At 42.4% G+C, this 19,921-nt stretch overlaps 1 protein-coding gene and 2 long non-coding RNA genes across 15 annotated transcripts in view; 2 read left to right on the plus strand and 1 right to left on the minus strand.

The window, feature by feature from the left end:
• LOC311608432 overlaps nucleotides 1-11,013 on the plus strand; it is a 50,586-nt gene extending 39,573 nt beyond the window's left edge. Inside the window, exons 3-4 of one of the 2 annotated variants that reach the window (XR_014782969.1) lie at nucleotides 8,018-8,125; nucleotides 9,056-11,013. This is a non-coding gene — a long non-coding RNA (uncharacterized lncRNA). Of the gene's footprint in view, nucleotides 1-8,017; nucleotides 9,035-9,055 lie in introns of those variants that run through there. The other variant, XR_014782970.1, reaches the window with a different exon arrangement.
• DLG1 (discs large MAGUK scaffold protein 1) overlaps nucleotides 1-14,480 on the minus strand; it is a 192,588-nt gene extending 178,108 nt beyond the window's left edge. For all 11 annotated transcript variants that reach the window (XM_084800885.1, XM_084800884.1, XM_084800902.1 and 8 more), the window contains exons 1-3: nucleotides 14,347-14,480; nucleotides 13,832-13,883; nucleotides 13,016-13,147 (exon numbers count right to left, since the gene is read on the minus strand). In XM_084800885.1, the coding sequence (XP_084657011.1) occupies nucleotides 13,016-13,147; nucleotides 13,832-13,850 (151 nt within the window). In that variant the 5' untranslated portion in view covers nucleotides 13,851-13,883; nucleotides 14,347-14,480. The remainder of the gene's footprint in view (nucleotides 1-13,015; nucleotides 13,148-13,831; nucleotides 13,884-14,346) is intronic.
• Nucleotides 14,481-14,761: 281 nt separating this feature from the next.
• Nucleotides 14,762-16,470, plus strand: LOC311608434. Of its 2 annotated transcripts, none has more exons than XR_014782972.1 (2): nucleotides 14,762-14,882; nucleotides 15,079-16,470. It is a non-coding gene; the product is annotated as an uncharacterized lncRNA (long non-coding RNA). The 2 variants fall into 2 exon arrangements; XR_014782973.1 differs by having other exon boundaries at nucleotides 14,781-14,882; nucleotides 15,048-16,470.
• The last annotated feature ends 3,451 nt before the right edge of the window (nucleotides 16,471-19,921 follow it).

The following is a 19,921-nucleotide window of genomic DNA, read 5'->3' on the forward strand; positions in this document are numbered from 1 at the left end:
AAGTACCTACCTATACATGCAAAAACTAATAAAAATTAATAATGTACATATATTTAAAATTCCAAAACAAAAATGTCTCTGAATGAATGAGAAAATTGGAGGAAAAAGGGTATGTAACTCAGTGACAGAGTACTTACCTAGCATATACAAAGCCTAAGGGTGGGGGTGGGGGGGACATAAACATTTTAATTTGTTATACACTTAGAAGTTATTTTAATACAGTGTAAGTTGACCTATTTTAAAATATAAATTATAAGCTCATACAACTTTTTAGAATTAGTAAACTTAGGTTTACAAGGGGAAAAAATAGTTACAGAAAAATTGAGTAGAAAGTACTTTACTCCCCTATTATTAACATCTTATGTTAGTATGTTGCATTTGGTTTGGTTTGGCTTTTTGAGACAGGATTTTTCTGTGTAGTCCTGGCTGTCCTGGACTTGCTTTGTAGACCAAGCTGGCCTCACAGATATCCTCCTGCCTCAGCCTCTCGGAGTGCTGGGATTGAAGGCATGCACCACCACCACACTGGCAGAATGTTGCATTTATTAAAACTGACAAGCTATTAATTCCCTGTCATTATCTGAAGATCACACTTTACATTAGCATTCACCTTGTGTTGTACACTCACTGATTTAACACGGACATTTGCTGTTTTGACACAGTACTCCATCATTGTGATACCAAACAGAATAGTTTCACTGCCTTAAAAATCTGTGTGCTTGTACTTCCCACGTTCTGGAAACTACAAATTTTTTTTTGCTCTCTCTATCACTTTTGGGTCGTCCATATATTACCTTATAAATTACATTGATATAACACTGGTAGAAACACTTGGTAACAAAAGCCTTAAATGCATATGCATACCTCCTTTTTTTTTTTTTTTTACCAAATAACTCAGTTCTAAGAATTTATTCCAAAAAGACTGGCTTACTTTCCTTTGCAGATGTTAAGTTGCCTGTCTTTTTAATACTCCATACTGTATGGCTCTACCACACCTTGTTCATCTCCTTGCCTAGTCAAGAACATCTTGAGACATTCGAACTTTTACTAATTACTAATAAAGCTGCTATACACAGGATGTTTTGGTACCTTCCAAGCTGTGTCCCCAACACCTTGTTTTTACTGTGTATTGTTTGGTTTTGAGGAAAGAATATTTTGTATTTTGGCTCATGGTTTCCAAGATGTTCAGTCCATGGTCAACTGGTTGTATTTCCAGGCGTGTTACAGAACAACAACAGGCGCAGGAGTGTGTGGCAGACACTATTTACACTATAGTGGACAGAAGCCAAGAAGAGCAGGCCAGGGGCAGGGCTGTCGTGGACATGTTTCCACTTGTCTGGGTACATACCCAGGAGCATAAGTAACAGCTGGGTAACATGTGAATAATTATTAAGAAACTGGCTGAATAATCCTCTGATGTGGCTGTCGTTCCACATGCCCATAAATGGTGTGTGCTATTCCCGGCCTTGCCATCATTAAGTTGTATCCGTGTTTCAGATTTTAAGCATTTTAAAAGGCATGTAGCACTACTTACATTTCTGTTTGTTTGGATTTAAACAGGATTTCGGTCTGTATCCCAGGATGGTGTAAGCTCACTCGTGTAGCCACACTGGCTTGAACTTTTATTCTACTGACTCAGTGTAGTCATTTTCTTTGGCAGTGCCCTGTGGTATTTCATTTTGTTTTTGGGTTTTGGTTTTGGTTTGGTTTGGTTTGGTTTGGTTTTTCGAGACAAGGTTTCTCTGTGTAGCCTTGGCTGTCCTGGACTTACTTTGTAGACCAGGCTGGCCTTTAACTCACAGTGATCCGCCTGCCTCTGCCTCCAGAGTGCCAGGATTATAGGCGTGCGCCAGCACTGCCCGGTTTCCCTGTGGTACTTTAAATTAGACATCTTCTTATATATTGACTGGGTACTTCTGACTACCTTAGTGAGGTATTTGCATCTTCTGCTCACTTTTAGTGGATTTTTTTCTTACTGCCAAATCTTATATGGTTTTTGTGTACTTGAGTGCCACACCTCTGTCAGATAAATGTTTCACAAATATTTTCTTACTGGTTGTGACTTTCCAGTCACAGTATTTTTCCACCAAATAAAATACTTTTTCATAGATTAGGAATACCTTCTATGTTATATGAATTATTATGCAGTCTTAGATCTATGTCTAGACTTTCTATTTTGAGCCTGAGTTAGTATTAGCCTTTGTTCAGGTGTTTCTCTTTAGGATGATGTAGGTCATCACCCAAAACTGTGAAGTTTCTTTGCCTATTTGAAAATGTCCACCCTTCTAAGTCCACACTCTGGCCTCATATCCCCACCTTTGAGGGTACTTCTGGAATGCTACACTTCCTCTTCCAGTGTCAGCCGACTAAGAAAGTAATAAAAGCAATGTAAATCTTTTACATAAAGACTTGCAAAGATTTTTAAAATTTTTATTTTGTTTGTATGTAATGTGTATTTATGAGTATGGGCACAGGTGTGCCACAGGCACACGTGGAAGTCAGTGAACAACTTTCAGAGTCAGTTCTCCTCTCTTTTGAGGACTGAACTCAGGGCATCAGGCTTGTGCTACAAGCACCTTTACCCACCAAGCCATCTCTCTGCCCCATAAAAATGTTTTTTTAAACAGATATGAATAATTCTTCTGATTCTTAGGACTAAGTCAATGTATTTAAATTTCATCTCTTTCATGCATATGTACAAACTTTTTATGACCTTCTGATTTGGATTTTTGTTTAGAAACTACACATGCAGGGTTCCAGTTGAGTCTAAAATCAAGGGAGAGCACTTTTGAGACTATGAATAGAAAAATGGAACTGCACTGTGATAAAACAGATTGCCAGTGATTCCAGTAAGGTTCTCAACTGTGATTCGTTTAAGCAAGTAGTTTCATTTAAGATATGTTTTAGCACTCCTGTATTTCCTTCTATAGTTTTTTTCTACTAATTCACCACCATTTTTACAGGAGCAGATTAGGAAATAAAAATAAGAGTCAGTTATGTTAATTATATCTGTTATACATATCTGCATGAGCTTTCTGCAGCACTTTCAGGGAAGTTTGTAATTATTCCTAATCCATTAGGTTATCAATCATTTTTTACCACTATACTCTATTACACTTTCAAAGTAAAGCTGAAAGACTATTTTTTTTTTACAGTGGGTGGTAAATGTGGTAATTTCTGATAAAACTGTACTGAGAGCTATAACTTTTGCAGCATTAATTATAATTTACTTTTCTATAGTTACATTCTGTTTTCACAGTATTGATACATAAAAGTATGAGCAGTCCTTATTATTGACACCGAATATTAAAACACATGAATAAATCAGAACTGAGAAAAAAATCAACATGGTCAATTTAATCGTCAATTTGCTTCTGGTGATATACCCTTATTTTGCTCAGACAACTTCAGATTACTCTCCTATTGCTTTCATTTTTCACAATTTGAATATATGTTTAGTGATAGAGGTTTAAATATGTAATTAAGGTACTATTCCACCTTTTTATTTTGTTTTTGTTTTTGGAGACAGGGTTTCTCTGTGTAGCCATGGCTGTCCTGGACTCACTTTGTATACCAGGCTGGCTTCCAACTAACACGGATCCACCTGCCTCTGCCTCCCAGAATGCTGGGATTACAGGTGTGCACTACCATGGCCAGCTGCTATAGCATTTTAAACCATAGCCACCAAACATTAAAACACACCTTTTTAGTGCATATATGTGTATGTTGTACATAAGTGTACGTACATGCCGATAGTGATTAAACATACACACAAGTTAAAATGTTTTTTAAAGTCTTGAATGAAGGTGAATGGTTCCATAAACACTGGAGACAGATTAGGATAATAATCTTGGGGACTAGAATATCAAGGGCAGCCTTTCCGGGCATGATACCACAAGCAGAAAACACCTATCTACTGATAAATCTAGCCATAAACAAACATGAATTTTTAAAATCCAAGTTTAAAAATACATAAGAAACAAGAGTAGTTATTTGTGATTTACATGCCAGATAGGGTTAATATGCCCAATATTAATGTTATAAAGGCAAAAAAGAATGGGTACAATGACATAAATGGGGAATTCAGAAATTAAAAAAAATAATCAAACTAACTCAAAGAACATTCCACAAATAAGAGGAGATAATATTAAAAGATATATAACACTCTATATTAAAGTAAACTAGTCATTCTTCTAAATACTGCCTAAAATACGACATCAATATAACATTAGTAAGAGTATTTTGCAAATTACAAAGAAAGCCTTAAAACGTATGCCCCTTTAACCGAGTAATTAACTTCTGACAATTTATCCTATGCGTATAATAAAGAATGCAAAACAACAACCCACATGTGTATGGATGGATGCGCACACTTGTATGCCCATGAATGCAATGTTTATCAATTCATGTAAAAAATTCAATTAAAAAACTAGTTCCTGGAAAGCCATTAATAGAAAACAATCTAGTTATATAAACAGTCATTTAAAATGGTAAAAATGTAGCATAGAAAGAAGTCTGTCAATATATTTTGGGAAAATAAAAACAATTATGTATGATGCAGAGAAGTTACACATTTACACAAACTCAACTGCAGTAAGCAACACACACAAAGCAGCTCTCCCTATCAGCCTCCCAAGTATATGGCTATCACATACCACACGAGATAAGGCAGCAACAGTCTCAGTTTTCAGGCGCCACTTACAGCGTGAGCTTCTTGTTGTACCTCACTATGTAGAGGGGGCTTCTTTAATTCTTTTTAGAATAAGTCACTTAAGCCAGTTCTTTCATCTGGTATTCAACTAAAGAAACTGAAACATGTCATTAGAGAAAAAGCAAACTATGATATAGTCAATAAGCAATAGTACTAAATTTCTGAAAGATTTTCTGGGATTATTTTAACTAGATATGATTTTACACTTTATATAATTTTAAAATTGTTAAGATTTATTCTATTTTTGAGTGTGTGTGCATTTGAGTGAGAGTATCAAAATGTAGTATGTGCACATGAATGCTGGAAGTGGAGGCACAGGTGTCTGTGAGAGGCCTGATGTAGGCCCTTGGGAACTTAGGCCAAGAGCTTAGCAAGAGCAGCATGTGCTCTTACCCTCTGAGCCAGCTCTCCAGTTTGTCCTTACATGCGAACTTTAATCAGTTCTCACAGAGGAAACAGCTTTACTGTTTTGCGTAAGACAGTTTACAAAATCAAAGTATTTGTACAGATAGACAAAATAACATTTACTTGTACTTTACAAAAACTACAGTTGTCTGACTTAAATGTTTTAGGTGGGCTAAGTACTATCTTTATATTAGATTCCATTTGGAGGGCTACAGGGAATACTACTACAGAGCAGCACAGCAATACAATACAACCTGTCATTGCTGAAGGAAAACCATCGATCAGTTCATCAGCTTACTCTGAATCAAGCTACACCGTAAAAGCCACTTAGATCCCCAAGGAAAAGAAATACAATACCCTACAAAATTTCAGTATTATAGCCACTTTATATTTCACACATTGGAAACATGGTAGATGTCAAACTAGTACATAAAAATAAGTTATCTCCATACTTTAGAAATCCTTTGACTACCACATGAACATTCCCTTTCAAAGGTGTACAGTGGTAATCACATGGGGGACCCGATGCACCACCTTATGCAAAAAATCAGTACAGTGCTAAAGAACCAAGACACGCCATAGAAACAAGGGACTACAGGCATGCACCTAATCCCAGCGCTCTGAGAGGCAGGTGGATCTCTGTGAGTTACAGGCCAGCCTGGTCTACAAAGCAAATCCAGGCCAGCCAAGGCCACACAGAGAAACCCTGTCTCAGAAAACCAAAAAATAGATAAAAAAAGATAACTACTAAAAGAAACAAAGATCTGCAAAGTTCATGACAGACAACAGAAAGGGCTCCTGATTACGGTAAAATGGCGAGTGTCAGCTGGGAAATGCAGAGGAATGCTGCTATTAGCTAACTGTTGCTTTCCAACAGCCGCCAAGCATCACTCATGATTCTGCTCAAGAGTAAGATACGTAAATGGTCCACACATGCATTTATAAGTGCAAGGGGAAAAGTTACTAGAAAGAAGAGAAATCAGACAACATATAATTAGGTCATCAAAATTAATGCAGCCAAGGAAGGGAAGACGACACTGCATGCTTCTGGATTTACAGAATCCTAAACCATGAATACAAAATCTGAATGTAATTACAAACAAACATCAGATAAATCTCAAATGAAAAACCTAGAAAAGCTTAAGAGCAGGAGCTGAAAAGACAGCTCAGCAGTTAGCAGCGCTGGCTTTCCTTCCAGAGAACCCAAGTTCAGTTCTCAGGGCTCACATGGCAGCTCATAACTGTCTGTAACTCCAGTCCCAGGGGATCAAATGCCCTCTTCTCGCCTCCATGGGTACCACTGCACGTGGTATAAATACATTCATATATCCAGGCAAAACACTACTACCTATAAAATAAAAGTAAATCTCTTTTTAAAGGTGTCAAGAGGGAAATTGTATTACTCAAAAATGTCAATGTTGGAGCTCCTTGGGACATGGTGGCAGGAAGACTTCAAGTTCAGAGTCTGCCTAGGCCACAGAGCAAGGTCAGGGGCCATCCTGATCAACATAGCAAGACTCTGTCTAAAATAGAAATAGAAAAATAAAAAAGGCTTTCAAAGGGCCATGGATATATCTCACACAGAGGTAGAATGCTTGCTTAGTGTTTCTGTCTGTCTGCCCCTCCCCGCCCCCTCTCTCTCTTACTCAGAAGGACAGAGACACAAGGAGAAATCATAAAAGGTATAAAGAAAGGCTGGAGAAAGAGCTCCAGATTAGAGTTGTGACAACTAAAAGTAACGGCCAATCCCAGCCTCTACCCTGCACAGAGGCAAAGTTCCATCCTCCATAGATGAAATAGTTTTCAAGCAGCTACAGATGCTTGCATAGTTCTGTTATTCTAAGGTTCAAAGGAAAACTCAACCAGATCCAGCGAAATCAGAACAATGTTGCAGCACTGGAGTAAGGAAGTAAATAACTCAGCCTAATTAAATCAGAACCACTACAAGAAAAGTTAATAAAATTCTCTTAATTCCAGCCTAATCCATATCCTATTTATTTTCCTGTTCAAACCTACCATACACACTTACAAATACAAGTTAGTAACAGGCTAAAATGTAACCTCATTTATGAAAAACCACAATTTTGACATTTTACCTACAGAGAGTGCTAAGTCCTCAAATCCTGATTACAAAATTGATTCATTATAAACATTCGCCTTGAAAATGATACAAAACAACCCTACAGACCACCATGTCTTCAACTTGTTATTACTGCATTTAATGTAATGACAGTGAACATAATAATAAGGAATATTTTAATTTATGAAGTAGAAGAGGTTCTGGATTCAAATTAGAATTTAATTTTACACTACAAAAGTTAGTACTTGAGGGTCCATGGGTAAAACTAGCTATATCTTAGTACCATAGCAGACTTCTAATCTATAAACTGGTATAACCACCTCATTGTTGAATATGCCTCATAGGATTGAGGACTACATAAAATATTTGAAACGTAGCCATTACTACTTTTTATATCATCCTCAGCAATACAGTTTTCATGGGTTATATGATGTCTTAGCCACAAAAACAAAACAAAAAAGCTTCAATAAATCAAAAGGCATGGTGGTGCACGCCTGTAATCCCAGCACTCAGGGAGGCAGAGGCAGGTGGATCTCTGAGTTTGAGGCCAGCCTGGTCTACAAAGTGAGTTCAGCGCAGCCAGGGCTACACAGAAAAATCCTGCCTCAAAAAAAACAAAAAAAGTTATCAAAAGATCTAAACAGCTGGGCGTGGTGGCACACACCTTTAATCCCAGCACCTGGGAGGCAGAGGCAGGTGATCGCTGTGAGTTCGAGGCCAGCCTGGTCTACAAAGCAAGTCCAGGACAGCCAAGGCTAACGCAGACTGTCTTGAAAAACCAAAAACAAAAAAAGATCTAAATATGCATTTTCTTCCCATAGACATAAAAATGATGAAGGGGATGAAAGAAAGGAGCGCAAAACCATTGAAGACGTAGTGAGAACATCTCACACTTTCAGGATGCCCATCATCACAATACAACACTAGAGGTAACAAATGGTGGCAAGAACAAAAGGGGAACCGTGCTACACTCCTGGTGGGAATTTACATCTGTGAAGAAGCCATTATGAACCACAGTATTAGTTTCCCAATGAAATTAAAAGCACAACCCAGGAATCCCACTTTTGGGGACAGATACATCCAAAGTACATAAAATCACCACCTTGTAAGGATATCTGCACACCCATGTTCCCAGCAGACTCACTCATAATACATAAAACACAGAAATAATGTCAATGTCCATGAATGCTTTACGAATGTGCTGTGTATGTACATACATATAAATTCATACACACAAATTCGTTTTTTTGTTGTTATTTCACAAATTCATTCTTTAACAAAAAGTTTCATCTATCACAACATGAATGGACCTAGAGACGTAAATAAAATAAGCTGGGCACATAAAAACACTGCCTGGCTTCCCATGCATGTGGAAGAGTGTAAAGCTCAAATATGGAGAGCGAGGACGAACCTGTGGGTGAGGAAGACCTGGGGGAAAGCTTAAAATATGTGGGGTATGTACGGCTAATGAACAAATTTAGGATTCTAATGTTCAGCATGAGAGGACTAAAGCCGTTAAAATTGGACAATATTGGGGATTTTTTGTTAGATTAAGCAGATTTTAGCTGTTTCTGACTAAAAGTAAAAGTATGCAAGATGATACGCTAATTGCTTCACTATAGTTCTATTTTACTCTCTCTCTCCCTCCCTCCCTCTCAAATATACACATTAAACTTTAATGTCTAAATAAGGCTCACTGCAGCCTCTCACACGGCTTCCCTGGCCCCTCTGTGTAGTTCTTATCCTTGGCCAGAGATTTCTTATTATGGTGGACAGTAGTTAATGTGAGTTTTTAGCTGATCAAAACTGTCCCAGTGACTATGACTGCTCAGACCTAAACAGGACATCTCCATCAACAGGTCCCTCCCCACCACGGCTCAGGAACCCTGCAGAAGAGGGAGGAGACAAGCAGGGGGAGGAGTACTGTCAGATGCTGTCTTCTGAACAGGGTGTGGCCAGGGTACTCATCAACTCATGGCAGCTCTTGCTGCCTGCACAAGATCAAGCCAACAGCAGCTCCAGTATGCACGGGTTAGGAGTTCAAGACTCCATGGCTAGCTGAGAAGCTACTGGCAGGGAATGGCCGCTGGGGAGAATCACGTTCTTAGTCTGTGTGGCCACTGGTAGACGCCTGTGTACATATAAGCAGTACTAATTGGACTCAGTGAACTATTAAAAAACAAAAACAAAAAAACTAACATCAACAGCAAAGTTAAGATGCCCCAGGGGAAGTTGGAGAGGAAACAGTGGGGAGTATGAACTATATACATGAAAAAGTTAAAAATAAGTAAAAAGCCTGGAGGTGATAGCACAGCCTTTAATCACAGCACTTGGGAGGCAGAAGCAGGCAAATCTCTGTGAGTTCAAGGCCAGCCTGGTCTACAAAGTGAGTCCAGTTACACAGAGAAACCCAGTCTCAAAGCAAACAAACACCCTAAAAAACAAAACAAAAGCTTAAAAATTATGGCACTGGGACTGCAGCCCAATAGTAAAATACGTATTTAGCATGGGCTTAATCCCTGGTATACCTTTATTATAGATAAAAGCACACCAATAAAATAAAAACATGCAAGTCACATGAGTAAATTTACCCAAGGCTCTAGAGACAGATCTTGAAACAGAATCCTATGTACAAGGAAAGGGGTATGTTAAGAAAACAGATACATCAGGCAGTGGCCCACACCTGCAATCCCAGCACTCGGGAGGCAGAGGCAGGCAGATTGCGGAGTTCGAGGCCAGCCTGGTTTACGAAGTGAGTCCAAGACAGCCAAAGCTACACAGAGAAGCCCTGTCTCAAAAAGAAAAAAGCAAAAACTGTTACAGGAGTAGATTGGTATGAAATCTCCAGATTCCTGAAGCCACTCAGAATCCTAGACACCTTAAAATGACCTGAAATCACTGGGTTCTGATGTAATCAAACCATGTTAAATCTATTTAACTTTCATATGTAATACCATATACAGGAATATAAAATAAAATATACTACACTTACAAAGACTTCCTGAATGAATGACAAAAAGATACTACTTTCCTTTTACACAAAAATAATCACCAGATATGTTTGGAACTAAATTCTAAACAATTGTGCGATAATGTATCTTGTTGATATAAATGTAAATATTTGACTCTGAAGAAACAACTTAGCTCAAGCCAGGCATGATGGCACATACCTTTAATACCAGGACTCAGGAGACAGAGGCAGGTGGATCTCTATGAGTCTGAGGCCAGCCTTATCTACATATGGAGTCCTAGGCCAGCCAAGGTTACATAGTGAGACCTTGTCTTCAAAAAAAGAAAGGAAAAACTTAGTTGAAACTCAAGTGACTTTTCGTTGGCTCTGGTCATTGAGACCTATGTCTCCTTTAAATCTAGATATCCATTCACGTGCAGCAGCTTAGAAAATAAGAAGTGCTACTGCTGAAAGAAGTCAATACGTAATTTTTCAGTATAAACTTGGAAAAATGGACTGCCTTTTATTCATTTATTTATTTATTTACTTATTTATTTATTGGTTTTTCAGGACAGGGTTTCTCTGTGTAGCCTTGGCTGTCCGAGACTTGCTTTGTAGACGAGGCTGGCCTCGAACTCACAGCGATCCACCTGCCTCTGCCTCCCGAGTGCTGGGATTAAAGGTGTGCACCACCATGCCCGGCGTTTGGACTACTTTTTAACACAGGGCAATTTAACAGCTGCAAAGCACATTGCAATACCTTTTCAAAAACAATGGTTAAAATGTAAATTTAAAAATCTTAACAGCTTAAAAAGTTTCAAAATGAGAAGCCAGCATGACAAATATTTTGTCGTGAGTTTTTTTTTGTTTGTTTGTTTATTTTTGAGACAAGGCCTAGGTAGCTCAGACTCCCCTTAAACACACTATTTAGTCTAGGTTGGCCTGGAATTCTTGATCCTTCTGCCTCAGCTACAAGTGCTAAAATTATAATGTGTGCCAAAGAATGAATGATTAGTACAGTAATATCATCTACTCAATTATAATACACACACACACAAAAAAAACCACTACCAAATCTATTGCAAAATGCCTAAAAGCTGTTACTTTTGTTCTACTAAAATCCGACAGTACATAACTAACATAACTATGATATATTAAAACACAAGTAAGTCCCCAAAACAAAGTACATTGATAGCTAACAAAATTATAAAGACAAATAAAATTCTCTAGCACAAACTTAAGTAGAAGATGATCACAATGGAAGAATATGCAATCACTGCCTCAAAACATAGCACGTCCAACCACAGTGCAGAAAGGGCCGATTCTATATTTTAGTAACCACTCAGTTTTCTTAAGTTGCAGCTCCATTCCATATAAAACTACCGTCTACATACGCATTCATATGTAAATGAGTACATACAAGTCATACTGGTTTTTCTAAAGTATCCCTATTAAATAAAACTGTTTAGGTTTAATGATAATCTAGAAAACCAAGTAACTAAAAAGTTATTTTTTTTCTTCCTCATTTGCTGTTTTTTTTTTCCTCCAAAAAATAGATTTGATGATCCATTTGGACCTTAAGCTTCATAGCTTAGAAATACAAATGCAAAAGTGTCCTCTATAACATTATCAAAAAATGTTGATAATCTCTGAATATGGGTGACAAATATAAGGCAGTCCATCATCTCTCTATCTTTAATGTATGTTTAAGTCTGCAATAACACTAAATTTTAAAGGTTTTAAGGTCTACAAAGTCTCTTATAAATATTTGTAATTCTAAAATTCAGTAAAGAACATCAACGTAGCAGTAAGGTATCTGAAAAGGCACACATTGAAAACTGTTCAAATTACACCAATAATTAATCTATTCACATACACACATACATAAAGACATCAGTCCTATCTGCTGGAAAGTTACTGAGAAAATGAACACAATGTGAGAAAGTATGTCTTATTTGAACATGTTATACAGTCGATACATTTTTTTAAAGAATCTTATTCTTAACCTGGAAGCACTAGATAATCTAGCACAGTGGTTTGCAAACTTCTAAAGAACATGACGAAAGATCAGAGACAGATCAACTTCTTTCACGTACGGGAGACGGTGTGAAAAGCAAAAAATTCACTTTTAAAAAGGACCTACTTACTTTATGAAGTAGTAAAAGCCCATTGTTTTACCACCCACATTCTACAGTTAGTTACTACAGTAGCCTAAACTAGCTAAATGAGTTTTCTGATATTTAATCACTGATACTGTCAGGAACTAAATGCAGGACTTTGGACTATTTGTCCAATTCTTTAAGACAATGAACTATCTCCTATTTAAGATACAGGCAGGAACAAGACTGCTACAATATTATCTGTAGACTAAGGTAATTATTAGACAAGATCACCTCTGAGATAATTCTCCAAGTCTAAAATTCATATTCCACAAATACCAAATTTACCAGAGGTGTATTTTAAAGGGATGAAAGTTCTTAAACACAACAGAACCCTTCGTGTATTTTCAAGGACTCTAGCAAAATATTAAGTCAACCACACAGACATACCAACAGCAATTCAGCCATCAGCTTCGATGCTCCCCAAACACTTCCACGGTTTGTCCAGCTTTTAATAGCTAACTCTAAGACATGAAATGCTATTCCCAAAGTGCACAGAAATAATCATACTGCTAAGTTTTTCCTGGTAATTAAACGTCTTTAGAAGGGAAAGTGGCCTAAACTGGAAAACATAAGACTCGCTGAAGATGCTCTAAGTTAAGGGCTATCACACAGAAAGGCAAGCACACCATCACTTGAAGTTTGAAGGAAGAGAGAAGCGTCTCGTGCAGTGGACCAGTGGTCACAAGCATGAAAGTTTTAACTCTCACCTATTAAAGCCTGGAAGAGGTTGCTCTGAAATATGTTAATAACCCGCTCTATGGAACTTCGGAGCTGTCTGTCTTCTGTCTGGCTTAGTTTAGATCGATATTCTTCCAACAGATGCAATGCTCTCTGGGTATCTGAAAAGACAAGGGCGGTTAAAATTCCTCATATGTGTTACGGGTCTGTGTGTATCTACACTCCTATTTACAGGAAGGTGGTATGTGCTGTGTCATCCAAAGACTTCCCCCAGGGCCTGCAAGTCTACTACACCCGTATTCCTAACCCCTACTAAGACAAATATTTTAAAGACTTTATACCGCCGTAGAGGAAGGAGGTGAGCAGTCTGTGCTAATTGTGGAATAAGATCTTCCAATATTAAAATACCATCTAATTAACCAAAGTGATAGCAACCTAGTTTTAGACTGCCTACCAGACAAGAACAAATTATCTACAATCTGCTCCTATAACCAAAGCCTAAGTGTTTCTAAACATCAATTCTTAGTATCCCATAGTTGTTCACGAAAGACTGTTGAATAAGAATAACGAAGTGAGATGGTGAAGCAACAAAGCTGCTGAAAAAGACACGGCAGGGGATTGATTTCTTCTCTAATGACTAGGGATTCAGGAAAGTGAGTTCAATGAACTTCTAGGTGTTTTCCACCTTCTGAAACGATGAGACGCTTCACAGACACCATAAGCAGTGAAGGCGAGTCCCTGCTGATTCATCAAAGTCACACAAATCTTTGAAAAGCAGTAATCACAACTGTGACATACGCTGCAGCAAGTGACAGCCACAAGACTGTTCCAAAATAAAGTCTCACCTTGCTTCCGGACCGGCATTTTTCTCCAGTTATCAGGAGGAAGGCACAACACCTTAACAGACACAAAACAGGAAGGAAAACTTGAACGAAAAGAACAGGATCGTGGCTCCATTAGCTTACCGCCCCACCCCTTACCCCCGCAACCAAAAACAAAAACAAAAAACTCATGACTAGGAAAAACTCCAACCTTGGTCGAACTGCCCACCTTCCAAAGTTTTCCCAAGTGAAAAGCAAGCGCCTCCAACCCCAGCAATGCCAGCCAAGGCAGAAGGCTGGATCTCGGGGGGTCCACATCCCCCCCAACAGAGTAAGGGCAGAGCCAAGCCAGCTTCGGGATGGTCCTCCGAAGCGTCCCCCTCCGCAAAGCGCACCTGAAGAGGAGGAGGAGCGGGGCCGCCGCCGCGGCGTGCCAGCCACGCTCACACCTGCTGCCGCGGGCCGGCCCGTGCCCCGCCGCGCGCCCGGGCTGCTCCCCTCCCCGCCGCCCCGCTCGGGGCCCCCTTCCTCTCGCTTGCCTGGCTCCTCGCTCGCCTCCTCCCGGCGACTCCAGCCGACACCGGACCGGACAGCCGCCGCTCTGCCCGCCGCCCTCGCGCCGCTCGCTCTAGCACCTCTCCGCGGCCTCCACACCTGCGGCGCCTCCGCCAACTTCCCGCGAGCGGCGAACGCGGGCGCCCCGGTGCGCTCCGGCTGGACTCGGAGCGGCGACCCGCTCGCCCGGCCCCGCTCCACGTACCCCGCCCCGCCCCGCCTGGAGCTCAGCTGAAGGGGGTGAGGGGACGGGGGAGGAGCTCCCGTCGGCGGCCGCACCCCCCCCCCCTCCCGCGCCGCTCTCTCTCTCCGCCTCGGCCGCCGCCGCCGCCTGCCCGCTCGCCGAGGCCCCGCGGTCCTGCTCGCCCGCTCGCCTCCGGGCCGCCCCACCCCCGGAACCTCGCCTCCTTCCGCGCCCCCAGTCGCTCTCCCCCTAAACTTTCCGCCAAGATGGCGGCCCCGGAGCTGGCCTGCCGCGCGCCCACGTGACTGCTTCCCCGACGCTCTCGGCCAATGAGAAGTGAGGAGGCGGCTCGCTCCCAGCCCGGGGCTCCCGGCCCTGCTACCTTGGGGTTGGGAAAGGGAGGAGGGCCGGGACCGAGCTAGAGAACTGCGAGGGGCTGGGGGCGTAAGCATCCGGAGGGAAGCGCCTGGCTTAGAGGTGCTCCGGTCCAACTGGCTCTAGGGACAAAGGAGTTGACACACGCGCTCTACAGGTGGTCCGAAGTGGCTTTGGGACGGCCAGCCTGCACCTCGCCCTAGCCCACCAGGGTGGCCCTGCGGTTCCGGACTAGCGCGCGCCAGACCCGAGATGCTGGAGGTGCGGGAAGAGTGAAGTGCCCTCGCCCGCGACAGAACCAAGACACAGGCTCGAGACACCCCTTAACACCACTGAACACGTGCTGGCCAACTTCAAGGCTGGAACAGTGCCTGGCACGCCTCCCCCGGGCGGGGGGGGGGTGAGAACCCCAATAGGGAAAAATGAATTTGAGCAGACTGCCCCATCACCCACGTTAAGGAGCAGAGGAAGAACGGATTAGGAGGGGGGAAAGGTAGTTAACGTCTTCCAGTTTTTACTAGTTTTCTTTTTTTAAATGATTCGCATTTTCATTAAGGATGGGATGTAAAACGGAGACTGGTTACTTTGCTAAAAGTTTGAGGGTTTTTAGGTCTGAGTAGTTTAACTCCCAGTGTGAGCGCGTTTAAGAGTGAAAATAGGTTCACTTGTTCGTTTTCTCATTCATTGGTTCATGCGTTCATGCTTGAGTCCCCGTGCCCAGAGCTGCTCCTGGAAGTTACCTATATTACGGCGGTCCTTTTAAGAAATTCACCAGGGGCTGGAGGGATCTGTAACTCCAAGATCTGATAACCACAGACATATATGTAGGCAAAACACCAACGCACAGAAAAGAAGGAAGGAGGGAAGGAAGGAAGGAAGGAAAGAAGGAAGGAAACCTGAAAAGCCTGGCAGTGGCGGCGCACGACTTTAATCCCAGAAGGCAGAAGCAGGCTAATCTCTGAGGACAACCTGGTCTACAGAGTGAGTTCCAGGACAGCCACGGCTACACAGAGAAACCCAGTCTCGAAAAAACAAAAACTCTCACCTGTAGCTGAGCTACTCACATCTGGTTTAAATTTCAAGGACCTCAAAGCCCAGCAAACAGTCCCTAGGGACCCTGGGACCCCTGCTCTAGAACTGAGCCCGCTGCTTGAGGAAGGGGAGCTGTCTCCAGCTGCCCAGCTCTTTGAGCTGCTTCTGAGCAACAGGGACGTCTCTGCTCCATAGCCCAGGAGAATTTTTTCCAAAGTAGTTAAAAGTTACTGAGGCAAAACCAGAAATCCGGAGATTGTGTGTGTCAAACCATTAGGCTGGATCAGCGAGATGTTTCACGTGGTTAAGGTTCTTGACTCTGGGCCTCATGACCTGAATCCCATCCCTGGGATGCACACGGGAAAGGAGAGGACCTCCGACAAGTTGTCCTTTAACCTCTATGCAGGTACACATTCCAAATCGATCCATCAGTAATTGTATTCTAATTAAAAATAAAAAGGTTGGGGGGGTTGTTTTTTGTTTTTGTTTTTCAATAAACCTGACCCCTTTCAGTTAGTGTTGGGGGGGTTCGTTTTTTGTTTTTGTTTTTTCAATAAACCTGACCCCTTTCAGTTAGTCTGCGCCCTTGATGAATGGCAAAGTCAGGGACTTTGCACAGTAACCATAACTAGGAGGTTTGCTGACAACTGGGTTTCACTTTTGGATTGTACCTTAGAATTTTAACTTGTGAGAAGAAAACCTTAGGACTTTGGAACTCCCGTAGATCCTCCTTGAGTCTGAGGTAGAGAACCTGGTCCAGAAAGGGAAAGAAAACATTGCCTAGGCCATATAAGCTGATCAGTGGCCACAGCGCCCAGCTCACCTCTCCCAGCTCCCGGCTAGGGGCGCTTTCCACTATGATTTTGAACAAGCATGTTGGCAGCAGATTTTTTGATTTGTTGCATGAGGCATGCTGAGCTCTCGAGCAACAGTGAAAGACACATTGCGTGGAGGAAACGGAACCAGAGAGTGACTGAGGAGGATGGCTCCTGAAAGAAAAAGATCATTGCCAGGGTGTGGTGGCGCTCACTAGGGTGGCAGTGGCAGGCAGAGTTCTGTGGGTTTGAGGCCAGCTTGGTCTATAAAGAGACTCCAGGACAGCCAGGACTTACAAGAGAAACCCTGTCTGGAAAAACCAAAAGGAAGGGAAAAGAAAAAAGGATCTTAACAGATGAGTGAAGGTTCTTTAACAGTGAAAATGTCTGATGGCTCCGTATTATAGTCAAGATTTCTGTGATGCGCTGCCAATGTAATGGCTCCAATAAGAAACCATTCTTAACAGCCACCTCTCTGGTCCCTGTGGGATAGTTTCTTAAGAATTCGGGATGGAGAGACATTTGTCCCCTTCCTTGCTACCACTGTGTTCATATATGTTCAGTTGCTAGGAACGGTGAGGTAGAAATAGCAAGATCTAAGCTGTGCTTTGAAGGACCCAAAGCCCCATAGCAGATGGATAAAGTTCGTGAGTTCTTGCCAGGAGACCGTGAAGACTAAAAGCAAAATTTGTTTTGGTCCTCGATGTCATCCTAATCCTTCCCTAAAAACAAAGAGAAAGAGGCAGTGGTAAAGAACATATTGCTATCCTCTGGAGCAACCCAATACATATATTGGAAAGCTATGTCCAAAACCAGGAGTGAACCCAGCACGTGCTCATCCTTGAGAGGCTAGGGCAGGTCCAGGTAGACTACGAGGGGACTTTCCTATCCATTCTTGAAGCTTGGGAACATAAAAGTACAGTAAACACCATCACAACTTCTGTGGGACTCAGGGGTCCCCTTAGTTGGATGGCCCTGGTTCAGGACCTCAAGAAGTTGCAATCATCTGAAAGCTTAGCTGAGGCCAAGGATGTTCTGGCAGGCTGTCAGAAGGCTGAGAAAAGGGCTCACTGTGTAGCCCTGGCTGGCTGGGACTCTTTATAAGGACCAGGCTGGCTTCCTACGTGTTACAGTGTTTTGGGTCTTCACCTCCCAAGTGCTGGGATTCCCGCTGTACACCACCAGCCCCTGCTATGAGGCTCTGTCAGCATGGCTAATTTACATGGCTGTTGGCAGGTGGCCTAAGTTTCCTCTCTTCCTCATTGCTTGAGTGTCTGACTTCCCCTAGAACAAGTGATCCAAGAAGGCAAGGCAGAAGCCACAGTGTTTCTCATGCCCCAGTCTCAGAAGAAACACTTTTTTTTTTATGCGTCCTGGTTACTCATAGCCAGCTCATTGGTAAACGAGTTTTATCACCGCCCTGGAGGGTTTGACGTGAGGTGAGGAACCCATTCCTCTAAATCAGCGGTTCTCAACTTTCCTGTTGCTGCGACCCTTTAACCCAGTTCCTCACACTGTGGTGACTGCCCCCCTCCCTGACCATACAATTATTTTCATTACTACTTCATAACTGTAGTCTTGCTACTGCCGTGAGTCATGATGTAAATATCTGTGTTTCCCTACCTCCATTTCATAAGTGGCCCCTGTGAAAGAGTCGCTCGGCCTCCGAAGGGGTAGTGACCCACAGATTGAGAGCTGCTGCTCTAAATGGTGTCTTTTTTTTTTCTCCTGCTCCTTCCTGGAAAGCAGACAAACAGCCTCCCTTCGGTCTCTTTGATGAGGGCAGAAGTCCCATCCATAAAGGCGGACCTACTGTCTCATTCCCACAGCCCCTTCGGGTACGCGAGACCAAGAGTACAACACGTATGAAGTATCAGGAAGCGTGGCGGGAGCTGGGGACCACAGCAGGGCACTCAAAGCGGTGCTGTCCGTAGTTTTCCCAATTAGCTTTTATCTTCACAAACTCTTCCCAATGATACGCACTAAAATGCATATGGCCCAGTGTGTATAACCTCATTAGTTTACCAACCTCCTCATTAAAAGTACACATACACGTGTGTACCCACAAACGAATAAGAGAGCAGAGGTTAAATCCGACCACACAGTTTTTGGTTGGGTGTTTTTTTTTCTTTCTTTCTGTTTTTGTTTTGTTTTTTTTGTTTTGTTTTTGAAACAGGGTTTCTCTGTGTAGCCTTGGCTGTCCTGGCTTATGCCAGCTTACTTTGTAAGGGGACTATTGTAAAGAATGCTGAAAGTGAACACAGATAGTGCCTTGAGCTCGCTATGCAGAAATGCAGATGGATGTGTGTGACTTTCCACAGTGTCACAATGTATTGAATAATGATAAAGGCACAAGGACCAGCGGTTTCAGTGGCGATGTAGCCTGTCATATAATGGTAGCCTGGCTAAGGTGGTTTGCAGCTTCTTCGATTCACATCTTAGTTACTAATACTAGCTCTCCTATCTCGTAGCACACAGTAAGTATATGTTTATCTATATGCATACGTGCAGATTACAGAATGAATGCAAGTTAAAGAGGCTACGGCTGAGTTCAGAAGGCTGAGGAAGTGGGCTAAGGAAGAACCTGGGCTGATAAGATAAAGAGCCAGACTAGTGCCAGGAGGGAGCTGCAGCGAGCCTCGGGGATGGGAGCAAAGCTGCAAAGTTCAGCCTCGAGGTACTAGTCGGGAGCAGGAAATTACAAGTCAGGTCCGAAAGGGCAAACAGATGGACTGGCAAGCAGTCCACTAGACAGCAGAGAACTGAACTGAGCCAAAGCTCCAGGAGCCGGGGAAGCCTGTCTTCTTCCTCCCTCCCCTCCCCGCACACTCACACCAGGTGTCAGATGATGGTTTGTTGTGGGGCCATGCCTCTGAAGTGTTAGCTATCATTCTTTTTGTGTGTGTGTGTGTGTGTGTGTGTGTGTGTGTGTGTGTGTTTCAAAACAGGCTTTCTCTGTGTAATAGCCCTGGGCCTGGACTCACTATATAGACCAGGGTGGCCTCAAACTCACAGAGCTCTGCCTGCCTCTGCCTCTGCCTCTGCCTCCGAGTGCTGGGTTTAAAGGCATGTGCCACCATGCTCTGCTGTCTGACAAGTTCTTGACTCTGGTTTCCTGGGAGCGTTTTAATATGACCATGGGTCCCTACAGTC

The sequence above is a fragment of the Acomys minous genome (genome assembly GCF_964271855.1).
Source record: "Acomys minous genome assembly, chromosome: 11".
Lineage (NCBI taxonomy): Eukaryota > Metazoa > Chordata > Mammalia > Rodentia > Muridae > Acomys > Acomys minous.